Source organism: Furipterus horrens, unplaced genomic scaffold (assembly GCF_987537825.1).
Source record: "Furipterus horrens unplaced genomic scaffold, mFurHor1.1.pri manual_scaffold_6, whole genome shotgun sequence".
In the NCBI taxonomy this organism is placed as follows: Eukaryota; Metazoa; Chordata; class Mammalia; order Chiroptera; family Furipteridae; genus Furipterus; species Furipterus horrens.
In genome coordinates, this window is record NW_028327176.1 from 181,541,482 (window position 1) to 181,562,899 (window position 21,418).

The 21,418-nt window shown below is 39.3% G+C and overlaps 2 protein-coding genes across 3 annotated transcripts in view; one reads left to right on the forward strand and one right to left on the reverse strand.

The window, feature by feature from the left end:
* Positions 1-59: 59 nt before the first annotated feature.
* GINM1 (glycosylated integral membrane protein 1) lies at positions 60-20,122 on the forward strand. Its single transcript, XM_090279965.1, has 8 exons — positions 60-196; positions 2,159-2,218; positions 2,379-2,475; positions 5,576-5,727; positions 6,245-6,401; positions 6,955-7,088; positions 9,030-9,193; positions 15,065-20,122. Exons 1-8 carry the CDS (start codon positions 80-82, stop codon positions 15,174-15,176), a joined length of 993 nt encoding a protein of 330 aa, XP_090136091.1. The 5' UTR covers positions 60-79; the 3' UTR covers positions 15,177-20,122.
* The window catches only part of KATNA1 (katanin catalytic subunit A1), a 37,392-nt gene continuing 32,982 nt past the window's right edge, over positions 17,009-21,418 (reverse strand). For both annotated transcript variants that reach the window (XM_090279963.1, XM_090279964.1), the window contains 4 exons: positions 19,247-19,373; positions 18,632-18,766; positions 18,194-18,320; positions 17,009-17,359 (listed from right to left, as the gene is read on the reverse strand). In XM_090279963.1, the coding sequence (XP_090136089.1) occupies positions 17,161-17,359; positions 18,194-18,320; positions 18,632-18,766; positions 19,247-19,373 (588 nt within the window). In that variant the 3' untranslated portion in view covers positions 17,009-17,160. The remainder of the gene's footprint in view (positions 17,360-18,193; positions 18,321-18,631; positions 18,767-19,246; positions 19,374-21,418) is intronic.

A 21,418-nucleotide genomic window follows, 5' to 3' on the forward strand; every position in this document is an offset into this window, starting at 1 on the left:
CCGCCCCCGTCCTGGCCCCCGCCCCTCAGCGAGCCCAGCCCTCCTCGCCCCGCCTCCAGCCGCCGCTGGCCAGTCCAAAATGGAGGGCGCTCGGCTGATGCCGCTCGCCCTCCGTCTGCTATTGCTCGCTGCGCTGCCGGCCACAGGGTGGCTGAAGATGGGTACCCCCGAGCTGCCACCTCCCGGAGCCCCGAAGGTAGGGCAGGACGGGCGAGGCTTGGCCGCTCCTCCGTCCAGACCCACTTGGGAGGCCCGGGCCGTGGGACAGCTGCGTCGGCATCGACGTACTCCACCTCCACCGGGCAGGCCCTGGGCTGGGTCCGGACCCCCAAAGGAGGAGTGGGGAGAAGCATTCAAGGGAATGGGGCTGTGTTGAAGGGGGTAGCAAGAGGGCGAACGGGGCTCTTGAATATGTGGTTAAGCCTCACGACGCGAAACTTAGATTTTTAAATACTCCAAACTGTCTGCATACCTTGGAGTTTCGCCGTCGAAAATAGGCGATCACCAGTGATCTCAGCCTTGGCAGTGGCTCCTCCCTGGGTAGAGCCGGGCTCGAGGGCAAGGCAGTGTACCCGTGCTCGGGAAATGTGGAAGTTGCTCAATCAGAGAGCGCCAGAGCGATTCCAGGCAACTGTTTACCCAAGCCGGTGCTGGAGAAGGTTGTCTTCCTGCGGCGTGCAGGGCTCTAGGGTGCAGGCCGGGTCGCAGGGGCCGCAAACGGGGAGTGGAGACCCAACACGTAGCCTGGCCTGTCCCTTTGGCAGGTGATGTGAGAGTAGTGGCGCTTGGAGCAGGTGGGACCAGCCGCACCAGCATCCCCCGACGCTGTCGGGGTGGGGCCCAGGAGTCTGTTTCAGTAGGCGATTCTGAGGTCAGCTACAGGGTGAGGACCACTGTATCCTTGTATTAAAGGGTGTTTGGTTCCTACCAGTTTTCTTTGCTCTAGCGTCGTGCTTCCCTAACCCAGTGTCAGCCTTTCATCAGTTGAATGTATGGGAGGGAAAAGTTCTCCCAGAATGGAAAGAAGCGATATAGGTACACCTTCACTTACTAGTCAAGACTTGAATAAGACTGACACTATTTTACTTTCAATTAATGTTTTAGAGCTGTGACATTACTCCCCCAGGGTACAAAAACAAGCGGATCTCAGTTTCAGTTCTGCACTGGCGTTCCAAGAAGCCACACAAAGCCCTAAGCAAAGTAAACACAGACTCGCAGACCCAGAGAACAAGTCTGACAGCTGGGGCGGAGGCTGGGGAACTGGGTGAAATAGGTGAAGGGATTAAGCAAAAACAAAAACAAAACAACAAAACTACCCTCGTGAACTCAGACAATAACGTGGTGATTACCAGAGGGAAACGGGGTGGGGAGGTAGAAGGAGGTAAAAGGGCGATAAATAGTGATGGAAGGAGACTTCACTGGGGGTGGTGAACGTACAACAAAATATACAGATGATGTGTTATGGAGTTGTATACCTGAAACCTATATAAGTTTATTAACCAGTGTCACCCCAATAAGCTCAATAAAAAATATTTAAAATCTTATTTTGTGAAAAATAAACATGCCATACATAAAATTGAAAAAAAAGGAAAAGTATATAAAGTATGAAAAAGTGGAACTGTAAGGGCATAAAAAAAGGCTGTAAAATGAAAAGAATGGTTTTTTTAAAGTACAGCAGTCCCTCTCTATATCGTGGTTCACCTATTGCGCGGCCTCACTGTATCACGGGATTTTTAAAAAATATTATATTTAATTATTGTGGATTTTTTACTATATTGCAGGATTTTGCGGTATTGTATACATATGTTAAAGTTACGTAGGTTTAAGAGTGTAGAATATGTTTAAGAACATAAGTAGTGTTTATAAAAGTGGAAAAGGTTAATAAGGGACTGGGAACAGTTTATAAGTGTGTGGGAAGGGTTTATAAAACCTTAAAATGTATATAAATACTAAAATAAATGTAAGCTTCCTACTTCGCTGATTTTCACCTATCACAGGGGGTCTAGAATGTAATACCTACAATAAGTGAGGGAATACTGTATTCTTTTAATGTTATAAGTGATTATGTCATAAATATAATTGAGGGGGGATAAAGAACTGAGTTATTTTCAGTTTGTGAAATGCTACCTATTTAATTTATATAATATTTGCTTTGCAGGACAGCATCAGAATTAATGTAACTACCCTGAACGATGATGGAGAGGTATCTAAAGAACAGGTTTGTCTTCTTTGATTGTTTTTAATATGTCACTTTGCTAAGTATTATGCAGTCTATTTTATTTTTACCTACACATCTAATTTAGTTAGATAATGTACACATTTTTGATATATAGAGTTGGCATTTATAAACCATAATGTATATGCTGCTTTATTTTAAGGTTGTTCTTAACATAACCTATGAGAGTGGACAGGTGTATGTGAACGATTTCCCTGTAAATAGTGGCGTCACCCGAATAAGCTGTCAGACTTTAATAGGTGAGTACTACTAAATTATTTCCATGATTTTGCTGTTTTTAATAAACTAAATTACTAAAAGTTTTTTGATGTTATATATTTTTATTTTAAATTAATAATATACATCATTACTAATGTGTTTAACACTGTTTCCAGTTCACTTTGGTTATTACTGACATATTCAGATTTTTTCTTTCATGAGATTGGCATTGATGGGAACTGTATATGTGGTAGATTGATGGCGGGTGAGAATGTGCTTAGAGGTAGTAAAGGGAGATTTACAAGCAAGAGGGAAAATCCTGGGGAAGTGCTTTTCACAGTTGTGAAAAGAAAGAATGAATTGTTTGTCTGATTCTCTAGTTTTTACTTTATTCTACCCCTATGCCTATATAACCTTTTCCTTCCTTTTTAAAAAACATTTATTTTTTATTTTTTATTTTTAGGGAGAGGGGAAAGGAGAAAAAAAGAGAGAGAGAGAGAGATACTTCAGTCTGTTGCCTTTTGACCTGCCCCCAACTGGGGTCCTGGCCCGTAACCCAGGCATGTGCCCTGACTGGGAATCGAACCAGCGACCTTTCAGTTTGCAGGCTGGCACTCAGTCCATTGAGCCACACCAGCCAGGGCTGCCGTTTTTTTTAGAGAGAGGGCAAGGGAGGGAGAAAGAGAGGGAGAGAAACATCAATGTGTGGTTGCCTGTCACACATCCCCAACTGGAGACCTGGCCCACAATTCAGGCATGTGCCCTGACTGGGAATTGAACCAGTGACCCTTTGATTCGTAGGCCAGCGCCCAATCCGCTGTGCCACACCAGGCAAGGCACATTTTTCTTTTTAACCTTTTAAAATCTTGAGTTGTTTAAAGACAAATTTGTTACATTGGAATGTACCATATTATATGAATGAAAAAAAGAGTATGAGATATGTATAGCATCTGTTTTAATGTGTGCATTTAATGCACTACATTTTTCTTTAAGAACTTGTGGCCTATACTTCATATGTTACAAATTTTTATTATCATTCAGCTTGTACTATTTTCTAATTTGTTGAGATGTTTTCTTGTTCTGTGAGTCATTTAGAAATAAATTGTTTAATTTCCAAATATTTTGGTTTTTTCATCATTCTCCTTTATCTTACTGTTTTCTTATAATATTTTATTGTTCTTTTAACAGTTACCCTTGAGTTCAACAAACTAGTACTTTTATCTTTTCCCAAACAATGCAAGAGCCTTAGAACACTTAACTCCATTTATTCCCTTTCAGTTTTTGTGGTGTTGAAATTGTCATGCATTTTAACTCTTTGTGTTCTTAAGCACTGTGCAACATCATTATTTTTATCGTCTATAGTCCTGTGCTCATCATGTATGTTCACCCTCACAGCTACCCGTTCCATTGCTCTGCATTCCTTCCTAGATCTGTGTTCCCCTCTGGGGTCTTCTTCCCTTTGCCTAAAGAATTCTCCTTACTGTGCTTTGTAGTGCAGATTTGTCTGAAAACATCTTTACTTTTCCGTCCTTTTTGGAGCATATTTTTACTGGATATGGAAGCACAGTTCAGCACTGCCAGGACTGACTTCCCTGTCTTCTCACCTCTGCAGTTTCTGTTGAGAACCAGTGTCAGTGGCGTCACTTTATTGAGAACAATATTATTTTTCGGATTTTTTTTTCCCCTTGTTGCTCTTAAGATTTTTTCCCTTTATCTTTGATTTCAGTAGTTTTACTGTGGTCTGCCCAGGTGTGGGGTTCTTTAATCTGTGACTTGATGTATTTCATCAGTTTGGGGAAGTTTGGAGCCATTATCTTTTCAACAAATGAAACAGTGAAGTCAGGGAGGAACAGTTTGATGAAGACGTAGTCAGATTAAGCTAAAAGGCCAGGTTACTTGGTTCTCAGTAGATATCTCTACACCTGCTTTTAAAAAATTACAAAAGTTGGTCTATACCCCCTAGAGATTTTGATTTATTAAGATTGAGGTGAGGCTGTGGCATCTGTACTGTTCCCAGGTGTTTCTGATGCATAATTAGAATTTAGAACTAGACCAGGTATTTGAACATTGGTATTTACTTTAAATGACTTACTTATCATTGCAGATATAGTCACTGTTTAACAAAAACTATAGAACAGTAAGCTTGGTGCATGCTCCCGAGGAACTCAGCCTAGTGGAGGAGGCAGGGTTATAAACGAAGAGCTACCATTAGTGTTTGAAAAGTCAGAAAAGGCATGAACTCAACGTCGTAGGTATACAGGACCTAGAATTACCTCAGTTGGAGTTTATTTTTAAAATAGTACAGAGCATGCCAGAGAAAGGGAATAGCCCTGTAAAGGCACAGAATCCGTTTAAAACACTGGGTCTGCACTCAGAGAATCCATCCGAGTTGCGTTTTGGCAAATAATCCTTAGACGATAACATTTGAGGGACAAAAATGAAAATGTTCCATTATGGCAGTTTCATCAGCATCTGCCGATTTTTCTTTCTCTGTAGCAGCTTCTGCCTTGGTAAGGTGGCCGTGAGCTCTGTAAACCAGTTGTGACTGCCACACCTTATCGGCACTGGGGCGAGATGGGGCGTTCTTAGCTAGAGTGGCACACGGCCAGTAGCTAATCCTGCTCCCTCATTCGTTGGCAGGGAGTAATACAGGGCTTTCCCGCTTTCTTCCCCACCCCTGCCCTCGCCAGCAGTAACAGATCACTTACTTGGGAAAGGATGAAGCAAAACATTCATTGTCCTTATTGTTTGGGCCCTGTCTGTCACTGGATTTTGTGAATGAATGAAAAAATGAATGTGCTTGCTTTGCTAAAGCATGGCGTAACTGTGTCTTCTGACCTGCTTTGTAAATAGTTACGCCACATTGCTTAGGAAAGACGTGCTATTGCAGTGTTTCATACAAAATGTAAAGATCATCAAGCAGTTTCCTTTTTCAAATGACTATAAGCATTATAATGATTTAAGCTGTCTTGTTTTCATAAATCTGAAATGTCAGTGCGGTCAGAGATGAAGAGAGCCTAAGCAGCTAGTTAACAGCTGTCTCTGTCTCGTTCCATGTAAATGTCATCAAAAGAATCAAATTCCTATTTGGTGGCATTTTTTTGTTCAAAGCTGTCACTACTTTTTTTTTTAAATACCTAGTGAAGAATGAAAATCCAGAAAATTTGAAGGAAAACGAGAATTTTGGAATTGTCAGTGTACGAGTTTTAGTTCGTGAGTGGCCTATGACATCTGGTTCCAGTTTGCAACTAATTGTCATTCAAGAAGAGGTGGTAGAGATCGATGGAAAAGAAGTAAGATAATGTGCTTATTAATTAGGAATTAAATTCTAAAGATTTGCGCTAGTTATTATGCGTGCGTTCAATTGTTTTATTATTTATTTCTGACTTCATAGGAAGAAAGGCGTCCTAATGTTGCCTGTATCCAGTCATTTAGAGGTTTTTGTTTTAGCATTTATTTATTTAGCGTTTGAAGTCTTAATTTTTAAAAAAGGGTCATATTCATATATGTTTAAAACCGTTACAGATATCATTAAACAGAAGCAAAGAATTGAATTTGGTGCATAGCTCTGCTATCGATTCCTCTAGCTAAGTCTTAAGAAAATGAAATGGAGCAGAGCTTATAGTCGTGAGTGCTGCAGTGCACAGGAATATTATTATAGGTGCAAATTCAGTGCTTTGGGGGGGGGTAAATAAAAAGGAACTGTGTGAATATGACAAACTTTTTAGTTACAAGAATCGGGGAAAATGTCAGTTTTAAATTCTTATGGGGTTGTGCCATTATTTAAAATAATGAGTAATTTTTTTATAGGCTCAACAAGAGGATATTACTGAAGTTGATATTTTAGTGAAGAACCAGGGAATAGTAAGACATTCACACTACACGCTCCCTTTGGTAAAAAGCATGCTGCACTCCATTTCCCGGGATGATGACGTTTTATTTACTCTCCCCAACCTCTCCAAAAAAGGTACTTAAAAGACCACTTTTTAAAGTATTCAGGAGATTATTTCTTCAGCTGAGAGCTTTTTAATTATAGGTAATATGTTTGAAATAAGCTGCTTTCAAAAATGCTTTATAGCATATATTACTTTATAGATCCATTTGAGGACTTTGGGAATCTGTTTTAAGTTTTAATAGAATATTATTAATGCTGATTGCATGGGGACATTTTGTTGTAACTATCTACACTTACTCTGGGTAACCATCATAAAATATGTAATAAGAACGTCATTCATTTAGGTCATTTAAAAGAAGTATTTGGTGTTTTCCCCAAGGACACAGAACTTTAAAAAATTTGACTTCCTGTGTGACAGAATCATAACTGCTCGAGTTTCCTTTTAATGGTCTTAGTTTATGGCTTTTTTTCTAGTATTTAAATCTGAATAATCAAATATGTTTTTCTCCCATGGAGGGACTTTCGTTCTTGCTATCCTCAATGTTGCTGCTATAGCAATCTCAGGGCTGGTATGGGGGTGACCAGCAGGTGCCTGCCTTTCGGTAACTTGGCTCTTCCTCCTCAGCGGAAAGTGTTAGCTTGCTGCAGACCACCAGCCAGTATCTTGTCAGGAATGTGGAAACCACTGTAGATGAAGACGCTTTACCTGGCAAATTACCCGAAACACCTCTCCGAGCAGAGATTCCATCTTCATATAAGGTAAATTAGGTGTTTTGGATTGCCCTCATATTATAAACATTTGTGGTTATTAAGAAAAGAGATAACTAGCATTTAAAATGAGATGGAAACCATGTGGATTGGAATCATACATTGTTAGTAATGAACTCATGACTGTTTTAATGTGATATTTTTAGGTATTTCAGTGTTTCTTTTTCAAGTTTCATTTAATAATATAGTCAGATAACGATTATCAAAGCACTGCACTTCATTTTGTTTGGGGTTTTTCAGTTGCTAAGTCTTTCCCACGTCCCCATTGGTCTGATTATTTTATGACTCCTGCCTTGCGTGCACACGTGCATGCATGGCGCCCTCAGGATCTTCTACAGTGGCTGAGAGCTCTGGGTAAGAGTGTCCTTTCTGCAGTCAGGCTACCTAGGTTTGAATTCTGGTCCTGCCTGCCACTTACTAGTTGTGTGATCCTGGGCAAGTTCCTCGTCTCTATTTTTTTACCAGTAAAGTGGGACACCCTCTTAGTCTATAAAGTTGTGTCTACTTGATGCAGTTGTTGTGAGGATTAATAAATGGATACAAATATAAATATGCATTGGTCCCTCCTGAGTACTCACATGTTATAAATGACATTATACCACTGATACGGAAAGGTTCAGGGTTCAGAGAATATCCTCATACCTGCATATATTAGCTAGGCCCCTTCCTCAAAATAATTTCCATTTCAGTGAGCAGGGTCTGTGGTTAGTCTCGGGATTCCAGATGTGGTTCCTGGAAGAAGTGTTCGCTGAAGCTTGGCATTGCTTGTTCGGGTTGCTGCAGAAACTTAGGTCACTTCCTGCTGCCTGAACCCTCGCGCCCTCACCCTGCCTCCGTCACCTCCCTCAGAGCAAGAGAGCCCAAGAACAGACTGCCTGCCCCCCAAGCCCAGGCCGTCAGCACTGCCTTAGTCTCTTCTTTCACCCTTAAAGAACATTCTGCTGAGGGAAAGAAGCCAGGCAGAGAAAGACAAATACCTTATGACTTCACTCATCTGTGGAATCTAATGAACAAACTGAGCTAACAAGGAAAGTGGGGACAGATCATAGGTGGAGAGCAGGCTGACAGCTAGTGAGTGGGGGTGGGGGTGGGAGGGAGTCGGGGAGGGGGTGGAGGGACTGAGCAAAAAGGGAGAAGGACTCATGGGCCTGGACAACAGTGGTGATTGCGGTGGGGGGGGGGGTGGCGTGTAAGGGCACTAAATGGTCATGGAAAAAATACAGTAAAGATTTTTTTTAAATATGTGTTTTGCACACAACGAATTCCCCACATGTTCTAAGAGCTAATACTCTGATCTTTCCTTTTCTGTCCTCTCATTATTGGAAACACATAGTTGACTCTGGTTCATTTCATGTAGACCAGCCTACTTATCAATTAGCAAGTATTTTCACTTGGTTTATAGTTTAGACATTGTAAATAATTGTAAAGAAAAGTATTATTTCTTTGCCTATGTTGTCAGGACATAATTATTAAAATTGTAAATACCTTCATTGAGGTGCATTTTAAAACAAAATACACTCATTCAAATGAATAGTTAGGTAAGTTTTGTCAAGTGTAGACATCCATGCAACAGCTGTAGAATACCTCAACAGAGGTAGAATATTGCCCTGGCTGGGTGGCTCAGCTGGTTGGAGCGCCGTCCTGTATGCCAAAAGGTGGTGGGTTTGATTCCCCGTCGGGGCACATTCCTGGGTTGTGGGTGCTGATCTCTGGTTGGGGCGCATATGGGAGGCAGCCTCTCGACGTTTCTCTCTCACATCGAACCTCCTTCCCTCCCTCGTTCTCTAAAAAACAAATCAGTAAAACCTATCCTTGGGTGAGGTTTAAAAAAAAAGTTGTAGAATATTATCACCCCAAAACTAGAATATAATTTTTAAAGTTTTTTTAGAGCTCAGATGAAACGTGCAGCTCTGATTGGAATTCCTTTTTTAGGTGGTGTGTCAGTGGATGGAAAAGTTCCGAAGAGATCTGTGCCTGTTCTGGAACAGTGTTTTCCCGGTCTTCTGTATGCTCTTGAATGTCATGGTGGCTGGAGTCATAGGAGCAGCTGTGGTGATAACCATCTTAAAGGTGCTTTTCCCAGTTTATGAAAACAAGTAAGTATTTGTAACTTTTGAAACAGTTTTAGTTCTTAAAAAGTTAGATTTACTGTTTTTTCTTTAAAAAAAAATTATTTTTCAATTACAGCTGACATTTGACATCTGGTATTACATTAGTTTCAAGTGTACAGCGTAGTGGTTAGATATTTATATAACTTACAGGGTAATTCCCCCTGATAAGTCTAGCACCCACCTGACACATACATGGTTATTACAGTAGAATTGACTATTTCGTATGCTGTACTTTATATCCCTGTGACTATTCCGTAACTGCTGCTTTGTACTTTTTAATTCCTTCCCCTTTTTCACCCCATCCCTCAGCCCCCTTCCATCTGGCAACTATCAGTTTGTTCTGTGTGTCTATGAGTTTGTTTATTTTGTTTTTTTAGATTCTACATATAAGTGGAATCATATGGTATTTGTTTTCTGTTTGACTTATTTCCTTAGCATAATACCCTCTAGGTTCATCCATGCTGTCATAAATGGTAAGATTTCATTTTTTATGGCTGAGTAATATTCGTGTGTGTGTGTGTGTGTGTGTGTGTACCACATCTTCTTTACCCACTTGTCTATCAATGGACACTTAGGCTGCTTCCATATCTTGGCTATTGTAAATGATGGTGCAGTGAACATAGGGGAGCATATATCTTTTCAAATTAATGTTTTGGATTTCTTTGGATAAATATACAAAAGTGGGATTGCTGGATCTTAAGGTAGTTCTCGTCATCGTCATCATCATCGGCAGCCGTCCGTCTCGAGAGACGATGGTGTAGCTTCTTAAGAGTCTATCTGCACCGCCGAGAATGGTTGTGCAGTCCGACTCGGGAGTGACACGGTATCTGTCTCCTCCCGTGTTGAATCGAAGGTAGTTCTATTTTTAATTTTTTGAGGCACCTCCATACTGTTTTCCATAGTGGTTAGAAAATTTGAAATCCCACCGACAGTGCACAAGGGTCCCCTTTTATCCACATCTTTCCCAACACTTGTTTGCTGATTTAGTGATGACGGCCATCCTGACAGGTGTGAGGTGTTATCTTAATTTGCATTTCTCTGATGATTAGTGACGTTGAACATCTTTTCATGTCTGTGGGCCATCTGTATGTCCTCTTTGGAGAAATGTCTATTCAGGTCCTTTGACCACTCTTAAAAGGAGTTTTTGGGGTTGTGTGTGTATGTGTGTGTGTTAAATTCTGTGAGTACTTTATGTATTTTAGATATTAACCCCTTATTGGATGTATCATTGGTGAATGAATATGTGCTCCAATTCAGTAGATTGTCTTTTCATTTTGTTGATTGCTTCCCTTGCTGTTAAAAAACTTTTGTTTGGTATAGTCCCATTTGTTTATTTTTCTTTTGTTTCCCTTGCCCAAGGAGACATATCAAAAAAAAAAAAAAAAAAAAAGAGTGATGTCAAAGAGTTTACTGCCTAAGTTTTCTTCTAGGAGTTTTATGGTTTCAGGTATTATATTTAAGTCTTTAATCCATTTTGAGTATATGGTGTAAGAAAGTGGGCTGGTTTGATTTTTTTTGCATGTCTCTGTCCAATTTTCCCAACACCATTTATTGAAGAGACTGTCTTTACCCTATTGTATATTCTTGCCTCCCTTGTCAAATATTATTTGACTGTGTAGGCATGAGTTTCTGTGCTCTATTTCTGGATTGTAGAGTAGAAAATTAAAAATGAGGAAGGCTAAAACAAGTTGGAGGGCAAATAGTGTCTCCCTTTTTTTCTAGACCATCTTCCAACTTTAGCAAAATTAAGCCATTTATTGGATACCTGTTATGATCAAGATACTCATCTTGGGGATTCAAATGTGATTAAAATAAACTACTCTCTAAGAATTTAAAAGTCAATATAGAGAGAAAGGAAACAAAAATCTATAATGGAAAATGCAATGTGTGTAATAAAGAAACTAAACGAGAGAGCTTCCCTATGTATTTTCAACTCCAAGTAATAATTTAAAATGAAGTTAATTTTAGAAGAGCAGCAAGTTATTTATTGCAGCATTGCTTGTGACAGAAAACAAAAGCAAAAGAGGAAGCCTCTGCACTGTGTATCAGTGGGAGCTTAACTCAATAATGGCACGACATGCTTGGGATTCTGTGCAGCTCGGAGAAGAAAGAAGTGTATGTGCTGAGATCAAAAGATGGCAACATCTCTGAGGTGCGGGGGGAAAGTTGCATAACAGTATGACCCCATTTGGGTAAAACCAGGAGTATTATGTGTCTGTGTATATAAACTCAGAAAACTTCTCAAATGTCAGAGAAAATAAATGATCTCCAATGGGCGGTAATGAGATCAGGAGTAGAGAGGATACCTTTTCACGTTTCTTCCTGTGTACAACTTCATTTTTTTTAAATCATAAGAACTTATTTTATAAATTAAAAAAATGAATTTTTTGTTAGCATCTTTACAAGTTAAATAGTCATTTTGTTTTATAGATAAAAGTTATCATGCAAGCAAAATACCTGCAGAGTAAAGAAATGTTAGTGCCTCCTCCCCCTTTTAAGCTTGGGTTTCCCCTGAAGAATTCACATTTTGCATTTCTTCCTGATGATGAAAATTCTGTAACATTACAGTTTCTTTCTTTTTCATTTGGCTGCCAGAAAGCTCAACTGGAAAACAAACAAACAAACTTCATCATGCAAACGTGCATAGAAAACAGTGTTGTATTTTTATTGTTCTTTTCCCAAATGTTTCATTTGTCATGGGCTCCTCTCTGGGAATAGATGCAATCTCAGATTGAAAACCAAACTTTCAGTGTACTTATCCATGGTAATTGTACTGAGGATACTTTTTGGTAGTGAAAGATTTGGTCAATCAGAAATGCAAAGAGCACTTACGTGCAAGCACCTCTTCAGCTCCCTGTTCTTTAATTCTTACACTGAGGGTCATCACTAACTGTCCGGCTACACATCTGTTATCCAAACTCTGTGCATTGATGTAAATGTATACTACTGATAGCTAATTATAATTGTGTATCAACTAGACTCTTAACTCTCTCACGAATTGGTTTATTCACTTACAACATAGGTTCACAAACTTTCTTGGTTCGTAGCACTCTTAGTGAGCTAGTAATTTTTTCCTGGTGCCCCGCCCTAGGCGAGAAGAAAAGTATTTTTAGTTCTTAACCTACTAATGGGGTATGCGTACCTGTAGGGTTCTACACAGTACTCATATCTTGGAATCAGATTGGACACTTCCACCCCCAACTCCTGTTCAGCTCTAGGTTTTGCACCATATTGGGTTTTTATCACAATTAACTGCCACAAATGCAGCTTTTCAAGTATATATTATGACTTCATTGAAAGGGAGGTGTAGTGCAATCTCATGTTGAAACCATGAAATATCCTCAGGCTAGTGCTAGTGTTACACATGAGTTCTGGAACACTTTAAATATTCCGTGTGCCTTTGAGTGTGCTGTGCCGCCGCAGGTCTCGGCGCGGTTTGGGGACCGTGGGCTTCAGATCTTTTCCCGTCAGTACAGTTATAGGCTTACTGAGTCTCTCTCTGTTCCGCAGCGTGGCTAAGCCGTAACGTAACCGCTGCTCTTAGACAGGTAGTTTTATGTTATTTTCAACAGTGCTGTAGTATATATCCTTAAATGCTCTTAAAAAAAATAAAAAACTTTTAAAGGTCTTATTCATTTTTAGAGAGAGAGGAAGGGAGAAAGGGAGAGAAACATCAATGTGTAGTTGCCTCTCGCAGGCCAACTGGGGACCTGGCCCGCAGCCCAGGCATGTGCCCTGACTAGGAATCGAACCATTTGGTTCGCAGGCCGGCACTCAATCCACTGAGCTACACCAGCCAGAGCTAAATGTACTTATATCCCTTTGTACATGTGTATTTATATGAAATAGATTCCTAAAAATTAAATTACTGGGTGAACTGGTATATATATTAAACATCTCCTCAACACCTGGTAGTAGTAATCTTTTTTGTTTTTGCTATTGTGTGGGCAAAACAATAATCTCATTTAAATTTCATTTTATTTTTATTGGCTTCTTTGCTAGTCTAGGTGTAGCTAAGCCTGATGTCTTTGTGATAATTGGCTGTATATATTTCTCCTGTGCAGAGAAGGAAAACTCTGATTCCAAAAAACCTCCGCTGCCTTGCGGCATACCTCTTCAGGGGAAAGGCTAGGGGAGTAAACCCCGACAGAAAATCCGGAGCCGGAGTCCCTAAGGCGGTTTGACGCTGTAGTCAACACCGGCAACTCCTGCAGCGCACCTGAAGCCAAGCTGTATTGACTCCGTCTTTCCCTTGGATCCTTCAGCTGCGAAGAGAGGGGGGGTCTGCTGCATGGGCAACAGCAGACCCTCCATATCACCCTGCCCAGGCTCTGTAGCTTCAGCTTCACTGGAGAGGACACTCCAGCGACATCGCAAGATGTCGATTCAACACGGGAGGAGACAGATACCGTGTCACTCCCGAGTCGGACTGCACAGCCATTCTCGGCGGTGCAGATACTCTTAAGAAGCTACACCATCGTCTCTCGAGACGGACGGCTGCCGACGACGAGATATTTCTCCTGTGACATTCCTCTTTATAGCATTTGCCCATTTTCCAATTGTACTACAATTATTAATATTTGGGGGTTCCTTTGTCTGTTATACACCCATAATATGTATTGCAGAAATGTAATCTTTTTTTAAAATCCAAGACAATGATCTGTCTTTGTCTCTTGTGTTATGATACTCCATTATCATACAGAAGTTTTAAATGTGGGGTCAAGGCAATTCATGTTTTTCCTTTATGGCTTCTAGGGTTTTTAATTTTCCTAAGTAGACCTTTTCCACCTTAAAATTACTTTCTTAAAACTTGTTTTTTACCATCACTTTTGTGTATCATTTAAGCTAGATTTCTGATATTGTCTTACAAAAACAGATGCCATTCATTGTTCCATTAGTAGCTTGCTCGTTGACTTGGAATGTTACCTTAAGAGGAACTAAAATCCCATATACAGTAGACCATCTCTATATCGCGGTTCACTTATCGTGGCCTCACTGTATTGTGGGATTTTTTAAAATCTTATATTTAATTATTTATCGTGGATTTTTCGCTGTATCGCAGGATTCTGTGGTACTGTATACATATGTTGTTCAAGTTACGTAGGTTTAAGAGTGTAGAATAAATGTAAGGTTCCTACTTTATGGGAGGGGGGTCTAGAATGTAATACCTGCAATAAGTGAGGGAATACTTACATTAATCTTGTTTCTGGACTCTCTTCTTCCACTGATCTATTTATTCCTATGCCTGTGGCATGGTTTTAATTATGTTTTAATAACATCTTTGGTAGCTGGATAGGGCAGCTGTCTCTTCTCCGCACTGTTTTAAAAAAATGTTAGAGCAATTCTTGCCCTTTCCCCCTGTGGCCTTTATAGTCAGCTTGTTCAGTTTATAAACTAACTTCTGTTGATGGTTTGATTGGGATGACATTGAACTTGTAGTACAGCGTCTTTGATCTAATAACAAAGATCTCCTTTCTGGTCAGAGACATATTAGTAACAAAAGGAAAAATGCTGTCTAAAGATCTAAGGTTGCATTCAAGTGGTGAGTACTGTTTAGAAAGCTGCTTGAGCCTAGCCTCTTTGCCCAACTTGTGCAAATCTAGGGTTCTAACTGCCTTGGAGATCTATTCTTACCTTATCCTTTCCTTTCCTACAGCACCAAGTAAGGAGCCTCCTCTTAGACCTTTATATTCCTCAGTTAGTTTGCTTAAAGTGAACTTTGGACTGAGTTATAAAATAGATAGTGAAGCAAAGCATCTAACCCCAGATATATATTTAATTATAACCTTGAAGTAGCCCTAACTTATTATCAAACTATAGACAGAGGAATGTTTAATTTTAATTTTTATATTTCAGAGGAATTCTTCAGTTGGATAATGTTAATGTTATACCTGTGGCAGCTCTCAACTTATATGCAGATGGTCCTGAGAAAACAGCAGGAAACCTTGAAGATAAAACATATATTTGAAACGTCATCTAAATCATTGGACTCTGATAGTCTATTGGCTCTAAATTTGCCACTTGAATATTTCTTCAAATCTTAAGAATCAGTTTACACACTAGAGAAATCACTCAACTCTGAAAACTGCCTAAAACTTGACTTTTAAAATGTCAAGTTTCTCTAACAGGGCTGGCTATTCAGATGATGAAATGTTAAGGAAAATTTACACAAAGTGGAAGAGAAAACATCTGAAGAAACTGAAATTACCAAAAAGAAAGGACAACACAAAATGCCACGTGCCAATACTTTACAAGGTGCCTTCGTTAAGGAAATTATATCCACTTCCCTACTATAATATATAAGACTTTATGAAAAGCACTTTATGAAAATCTAATTTAAAAGCTCAAGAACCTAACACTTATTTTTTTATTCAGTAAAATGTGCCTTTGTATTAAGTATGTGACTCAGTATAAAAATCACTGAAGTGTGTCATGATTTGATTGTATCCGTACCAAGACCACTGGCCTTGAATGCACCAGGATTTAAAAATAGTAGTGACATGTTCTCACTCTGAAATACACTTTTTTTTTTTTTTTTTTTAGGAAAAAAAGAGTCTTTTTGGTATAGAAACTTTGCCCAAGTGAGAATTACTTCTGCCTAGTAGCTCCTTCAATGTTCACTGGCTGAACCCAAGGTTCAGGTCAGTTAATAGGACCATCAATGCCGTGGAATTAAACCATACCTTTTCTTATGGTTACTGTGGTGTTACTTATCCTACATCAGGGTTTAGTCTTAACTTTTTTTTAACCATTACCATATTGACTTACATTTTACAGTGTTATCTAGTACATACAATATTTATCTTTATTCCATGTGATACTTTCTATTCTGTTTCAGTAATAAATTTTGCAATGCATCATTTAAAACACATTGTCCAAGAAGGTTATGGCTGGTTTTTAAAGCCATTTTATATTTAGGCTAAATAGATATGGATATAGGGGGAGGAAGGAGTGATCTTTCATTTTGGGTTTTTATTGAGGAATGACAGCCCTGTGAAATGTACTATCTCCATAGTATTAGAATAAATAATAACATACAATTTACCATTTAGATCCTAAAGTCACCCAGCTGATCACACTTTCTTTAGGTCCCTCCTCATCATTAAGTTGCTAGAAACTCCAAATGATGACAGGGTCTTTTTTCATCAAGCATAAGCTTGTGGATTCTGGAGGAGGGCCGCGTGGGCAGCTACATGCCAATTGGAATGTATAGGCTTTGCAGTCAGCAAATGCCCCTCCTGCCTTCTCTCCATACCAGTGAGACTCTGGGAGTATTTATTAACTTGCTTACGCCGCCACCTGTTAGCTATGCCTAGTATGCACGAGGGAATGAGTAAAATGGGTTTCATTAAAGTACAGTGAGCAGCACAGGCTCATAAGTATCTGCTTGCCTGTAGTGCAGCCTCTCTTACGCAGGCAGAAAAACATTGGGCCAGGTTGTATTTCAGTACATATTTCCTCCCTTTTTTAAATGCACAAACGAAGGGTCTGTGAAGAGCCCTCAGGAAGTGGAGGGAAGCTACCATAACACAAGGCAGGCAGGCAGGAAGGCACACTCTGCGAGGCTCATGTTGCAGTTAGCTACTTGTGTAAAAATGTTCAGAAATTTTCAGTTTTCCCCTGGCCCTCAGTCTTACTCCCTAGAAGGAAAGCAGCCACAGACAGTGGAAGATGCTGTAACTATACAGGTGCATATAAAGACTTTTTTCCAAACTGAGTAACAGCATTTGTGTTGCGACATTTGTGGTAGGTGAAGGAAACCAGGTAATGGTAAAGTTAAACAAATTGAATTGCTTGCTGCTTTAAAAATGCCTTTATTGAGAATCATACATTTGTTTTTTAATCTTACCATTATGAAAGTTTAAAAAAATATAGCACTCGGTGCAATGAAATGCTACATTTAATTATATTCAAATACTTAAGGCAGGGGTCTCACAGTTTACATGTGAGAACTAGCATGATCCAAACTCTAATATCCATTTTTCATATCTTTCAATGTCTGCAGCAGATACTGACTTAGAAACCTTTTTTAACGCCATTTCAAAATCCTCCATAGTAGTAGGCATGTGCATTTCTTCTCTTGAAAGATTTCGGATTTCTTCTGGGGTCAAACCTTCAATACGCCTTCTCATTGCCATCAAGGATGCATCCCTAGGTTTTAAATTAAAAACAAAAACCAGAAAACCCACAAAGTGATATTATGATTGAATGAAAACCTCTTGGCTAGAAAATGATGTATTTCCCACATGTGTAGGAAAAGCTAAGTGATCCGGTTCGGTGGTTTCTCCTTCCCCCTCTCTATTTAGTACCTTTTTATTTTGTTCAAAGGAGAGTCTTGAGATTCAAGTACCTCTTTCCTTTCACCAAGTTTTATGCTGAATAGCAGCCACCATTTATGCAAAGAGATGGCAACATATATATCCACGTTATCACTAATCCTCAAAGTAGCCCTACATGATATGCTTGCTTCTAAGATGAGGAAACTAATGCAGCCAGGCACCTTGCTCAAGTGTCTCAGCTAATACTTGGAGTAGGACAAAATTTCTGGATCAGCTGGGAATAGAGGCATTCTTTGTTCTTTTTACTGCTATTCCTATCACATTTAGGACATTGTCACTGAATGAGATCGTACTCTACCTGGGTGTGCCAAGTCAATTTATTTCACAATTATACTTCTTACATAATGGTATATTGAACCTATCACCAACATTAATTGTTCTAACCCAAAACAATTACTGATTTCCTATATTAAACCCATTATTCTAACATTAGCTTCTTGAACTTGTTTTCAAATGAACTGCAGACTCCACCGACATGTAAGATATACCAGTATCTTACCAACACCTGCTAACACTAAATATGAGAACTTGTGTCTTTGACTCTAGACTATAATGTGGGTCTTTATTCTTTATCTTAATTTGGCATAAAAACTTCATAATAAAGGTTTAGACCCACAGAAACCTTTTCTTCCAAAATAATTCATACCTGCACACGTTGGTGATGTCCGCACCTGAATAACCTTCCATGTTTTCTGCTATACTTGCAAGGTTAACATCATCAGCCAATTCCAGCTCACGTAGACTTATTCGTAATAGCTCCTCCCTGCCTTTTGCTAATGTAGAAACAAATTTAAAAATGTAAGCCTTCAGCATAACACAGTGTATTATTATTTTCAACTTTGTGTGAGGAGTTGTTTGCCAACTCTTAGACCTCATTTGCTTAAAAATTAAGAGCCATTCCTCACTGAAATTTAAATTTGCTATTATCAAGGCTTTCAGGCTCTAGATATAGCCAAGCCAGTAATATAAGGAAAACATCCTACATTTGTCTCTTGAAGGAAAGCTTATACCAAATTTTAAAATTTCTAAGCAAAACTACTTAAGAGTTAACACGAGCTTTATCACAAGATTCACATGAAGATACCTGATGGTAATGGAATATAGATTCTTTTTTCAAGACGTCGTCTTAAAGCCTCATCAATATCCCAGGGAAAATTAGTAGCTGCCAGAACCATAACCATTTTGGAAGGGTCATCATTTTCAGTAGCACCTCCAACACCTAAAAGAAGGGTAAGAGGAAAAAAGATATTAAGATACACAAAATAAAGACTGTCAAATAATATTTAGCACAACATTACAAGGCAGTATAATCGACAAGCCTCCTTAAGAGGTATATATGGTGAACTTTCGTCTAAGAAAAATTAGTTCTTGTAGTGAGCAAAAACTATGACTCAAAATAGAATTCATCAAAAGACCAGCTCAGCTCAACTACGAATTTAAAAATTTTTTCAAAAGCATACATATCCTTCTCTAAGGCCAATTTATCTGCATTTATTTCAATTACATGGCTAAAAATAAGCAGCTTATGCCGAAGGGGCCCTGTAAGCAGCCATGATTTCTGGCGTGACGCCGCTGCCCGTGGACCCATTCAATGCCGTCAGACTCGAGGACGACTGGCCAGCCCGCGCCGGTCACCGGGAGCTGTGCGGTCCGCACCGCGAGCGGAGCTGGGGCAACGCGCGCGCATACACATGCCTACCGTCCATCTGCACCAGCAGCTCGGCTTTCACCCTTCTGCTGGCTTCGTGCTCTTCGGAAGTCCCTCTGCGACCACAGATGGAATCAATCTCATCGATAAAGATGGTGGCTGGAGAATAAAACCGAGCCTAAAGGAAGAAACCATGCGACACCAGGCTTTTATTTCATTTAAAAATAATCTGGAGTTTAGCAACCAGAAAACAGCTGAGGAGCCTGCCACACTGCCTCTCTCCCTCTTGTCCTAATAGTGGGGAGAGAAGGTAGAATTAGAACAAGTCAAATGCAGTTTCTAACGCAGACTTATCATCTACTTAACTATTATATGGCAATGTTTTTTTGCCATTCAATACTATAACTGGATATATATGACTTACGAATGACAGAAATATAGGAATATCCTGTGTACTACAAAAAATAGGAGCAACTGATGGGAAAACATTTACAGATACTGGTTAAGGGTTCTAAATTTCTAGAAAAAAGATTTGGTTAAAGAGAACTATTATCTTAAATAAAAGTATAAAGATTCCCTCCTAAGAAATTCTAGTTAAATTGCCATTTTTCATTTGACAAATAAAAGTACATTTTTTATCCTCTTCAGTAGTCAACTAGAAGAGTGAATTTATATGGCTCAAGTTTTTTTGAGATAAAATTCATAACAATTTACCAAGGCCCGTTAAATTGTGCAATTCAGTATTTAGTATATTAACAATATTGTACAACCATTACCACTATCAAATTCCAGAATATTTTCATTGCCCCAAAAAGATAACTCATATTTCCCTTCCCCGTCAACCCCCGGCAGTCACTAAGTTGTTTTCTGTCTCTGTGCTATGTAGTTACCTATTTGGACATTTCAAATAAATGGAATCATACAATATGTGGCCTTTTGTGACTGGTTTCTGGTTTCTTTCATTTAGCATAATGCTTTCAAGGTTCATCTATACTGTAGCATGTACAGAACTTCATTCCTTTTTATGGCTGAATAATATCTCTGAAGGTTTTTTTTGTTCCTTAAATGCATTTCTTCCTCAAACCAAAGAACAAGAAAGACTGATGCATTAAATAATAGATCTAGTCAAGTATTAATCTAGTAAATAGCTGTGTAAGACTCAACAGTATCACCCTCTTAAGGAGTTTGAAGAGACAATTTATTACAGTAACTAAAGAAGTTTGTTGTTAATCATTTTTTAACTGAAATATCCAAGCTTATAGAATCCCTGCCCAAGAAAGTTAGAACCTAAATGATGACAAAGATTTCTCAAAACAGCTTGAGTGCACAAACAGCAATTTAAAGGTTTTCCTAAAAATAAATGTCCAAATGGCAAGTGAATATTATAAACTTAAATTGTACTGGGTCTATCAATTCTTTTGGGCCATGAGATTATAATCTAATATCCTTTAAGAAGCATTTACTGTTGAAACTACTGTGCCTTCAAAATACGGATTTAGTTTTAGTCCATTCACTTGGAAAATCCTAATATTTAAATCTTTCCTTTCTAATTGAAAAACTGAACCCTAAAGTCATCTAGTCCCCCCAAGGGGATAAATTCATTTTTAATAAAGCACCCTCACTTAGGTTTTGGGTACTATGTACAAAAATTTTTGTACTTTTTTTCAAGAAATGGACAGAGGGAAAGGAAATAAAAAACATCCAAAAAGAATTTCAGGTGAGAGTCTGGCTAGAAACCATCCACCTACATTGACAAAAATTAAATTCCAATCTGTTGCCACACCTGGTAAAAACTAGACTCATCCTTCCCAGATTCTGAGGGTGTATAGATAACCTGACGTAAAGCAATGGCCATGTGGCACACCGTCCTTGGGTGACCTGGGAAAGTACTGCAGAGACTTGGAGTGGGCACTGTGTGGCCTTCTGGATAAGAGGAGCTCTCTTTTTCATTGATATATCATCCCTTTTTCTTTCTTACTCCACTACTTAAGAAGAGGCAACTCTTTTGGAATCCCAGGGGTATGGTCCAGTGGCCACTCAGATCACTCTCATTCTCGGACTGAAATGACCGGCCCAGTCAGGCATGGGCACAGGACTCAAAGCGGGCCAAACAGGAACCCCTGGCATTTTGCTGGGACAGCTGGGAAATGAGGGCTAGTTTCTCTGGGATTACTATGAAGGCAGTAAAAACCAGGCTGAGCCTCTGATGGCTATCTCAGCCAC